Raw genomic sequence first — 2,500 nt, 5'->3', positions numbered from 1 at the left:
TGAGACTAGAGCAAACATTCCGTACCGAAAGGTTCCATGGAAATTTCCATGTACCCTGTAACATTGAGATTAATTCAAAAATTCTTGTCCAAAAGGGTACATGGAAATTTCCATGTAGTACATGTAGCCCGTGCCATTGAGGCTAATTCAAAAATTCTATACCGAAAGGGTCCATGGAAATTTCCATGTACCTGGTAACATTGAGACCAATTAAAAATTCTTGTCCAAAAGGACACATGGAAATTTCCATGTACCTTGTACATTGAAACTACTGTAGTTCACACTGAAACCTGATTTGAAACTGAAACCAATTCAAATGTTTTTACCAAAAGGGTAACAGTAACATGAAAATAATTTACGGAAAGGGTTCATGGAAATTTCAATGTACCCTAAAACAGTAATACAACAATTATTATTAAGTTTAATTATGTAACAATTACAATCCTTATTGCCGTATAAGACAATATTTCCAACACAGTCTGTTCCCTCCTCAACACTGTCTGATTGTGCTTTACATTTGTGGGCAAGGGCTGTGATTTCCTTCTTGAGTGCATTATTAGCGGGACTTTGTTTCTCATACATGTAAATGCTCAGTATTCACTATAAATTCAAGAGATGGCTTCAGGCCGGAAGAAACTGAAAAATGTATAAGAGAAGAAAATAAGCATGTTGATTGTCAGAGACCTAGCTCACTTTGATGACATTTTAACTCTTACAGCTGGTACATGTATATTTACAGTTTCTATAATTTGTTCAAGAACAAAGCTACTGAGTTCTTTACAGAGAAAAAAAGTGCTTCCTGTTCTTCTATACCTGTTTATAGCATGCAGCATTTATAAAAATCACAGAGGCAGGAAGGAATATAATTTTTTGATAAGACCAAGACTTGTTTTATTAATGAATTTGACACTAAATAACTTTTGACAAAATAATTATCAGCTTTATCCATAAACATGTACTTTTCACACACTATGGAGGCGGCTACTCAGGGAAAAAATAATGTATATGCATTTTTTGGGGCTGGCTTGGCAAGGAAAGCAATTTTCCCCGGCTACATGAAAATTTTCTCTGTCTACTTCAAATTTTCGGGAGAACCCTGAGCAAGTCCAGCTCCATCAACCGTGAGCTTTTAATTCCCTGGTGCAAGTATGCTTTTGAGTTAAATGTTTTTTTTCACATGCAAATTTGTCTAGAAAATTCTGAAAACAAGATCCTAAATATATATGTTTCTCGTCTTTTTACATCTGTCCTCCATTCTATACCCCCGGAAGTTACACCAACAGCTTGTAAACTGTTTGCCCTTATGATATCCAGCTGTATTAGTTAATGTACACAAAACGAGTACAAATATTCCACGATATTGTACAGTTATTTGTACACTTGGTTGTTGTACAGCAGAGAACCGGTTTGACTAGTTTAGTTCGTGACGTTGCCCCGCACGCACAAATCTGTCACGCGTTCTCAGTTGTTTACAATTCATTTGCTAAAACTTTAGTGTTTAAAAAGATTGGATAATAAATAGCTTATTGGATGTTTTGGTGTGTAGTATCGCTGAGATATACTCTACATGAAGACTGTTTCTTGTATCCTTTTCATTTCCAGAACATAACGTTCACTTATGTCACTATCCCGAATGAAGGACGCCAACCAACGTCGCAAATACGGGTCGCGGTAGGTCGTGACATACATGGATCTTGCTATAAATGAAAAACGTTCGCGCCTATTGCTACTGTGCATTCTTTGCGCATGTCACGCACACGTCATGCATCGCATCACGAAGGTAAAGGATCCTCCCTCGGGCAAAGGGTCGCTTGTGGCATCATGGGATCGCTGTGGACCCAGGTCTTCTCGGAAATGTCACGCAATGACGTGACAGTGCGAATAGACCATCGCTTTGAGAAATTCGGAGCGATTTTACTCTCTTGAATGCTCGGTGACACCAATATTTCTTTCCGTAGATCACTTCCTTTCCTGATTTTGTCCATTTTAACAAAAAACAAAAAACAAAACAACAATTCTGAATGTGAGAAGTTACAAATATTTCGCCTTTTATGCTCTCGTGTGACCGAAGTTTTCTTTCTTAGACTAATATGTATCATTTTTCAAGGTCTATCTCACCTCAGAAATAGACATCAGCTCCAAAAGTTTACAAATAAAAATCTGTAAGGTAGATTTTGAGCTAATTTTGATTTCACATTTCCTTAGTTTGCGAAAAATGTACCTTACAGATTGTTATTTTACTTTCCATGAATGCTGAATCAGAGCCAATTTCTTATTCCTGAAATTTTGAGGGGGGTCATACGGGTAGATTTTGAGAAAAACGTGATTTAAACTACTAGCGCCCAGTCTCTCCTTAGGTACTCGGTCGTTCATTTTGGCTATTTGTTTACGTTTAGTTGTTCAATTTTCACATAGAATGGCAAAAGAGAATAAAAAACATCTTGGGACATTATTCAAAAGAGTTAGAAGTTGGGCTGTTATAATCCATCAAAACTGTAGT

At 36.9% G+C, this 2,500-nt stretch overlaps 1 protein-coding gene across 5 annotated transcripts in view; it reads left to right on the top strand.

Annotated features, from left to right (window-relative positions):
• Positions 1 to 2,500, top strand: part of LOC138031819 (uncharacterized) — a 70,922-nt gene that overhangs the window by 56,359 nt on the left and 12,063 nt on the right. For all 5 annotated transcript variants that reach the window (XM_068879455.1, XM_068879446.1, XM_068879453.1 and 2 more), the window contains exon 7: positions 1,603 to 1,671. In XM_068879455.1, the coding sequence (XP_068735556.1) occupies positions 1,603 to 1,671 (69 nt within the window). The remainder of the gene's footprint in view (positions 1 to 1,602; positions 1,672 to 2,500) is intronic.

Source organism: Montipora capricornis, chromosome 2 (genome assembly GCF_036669925.1).
Source record: "Montipora capricornis isolate CH-2021 chromosome 2, ASM3666992v2, whole genome shotgun sequence".
NCBI classification, from domain to species: domain Eukaryota; kingdom Metazoa; phylum Cnidaria; class Anthozoa; order Scleractinia; family Acroporidae; genus Montipora; species Montipora capricornis.
Note: the sequence above shows the minus strand (reverse complement) of the source record. Positions and strands in the feature narration are given on the sequence as shown.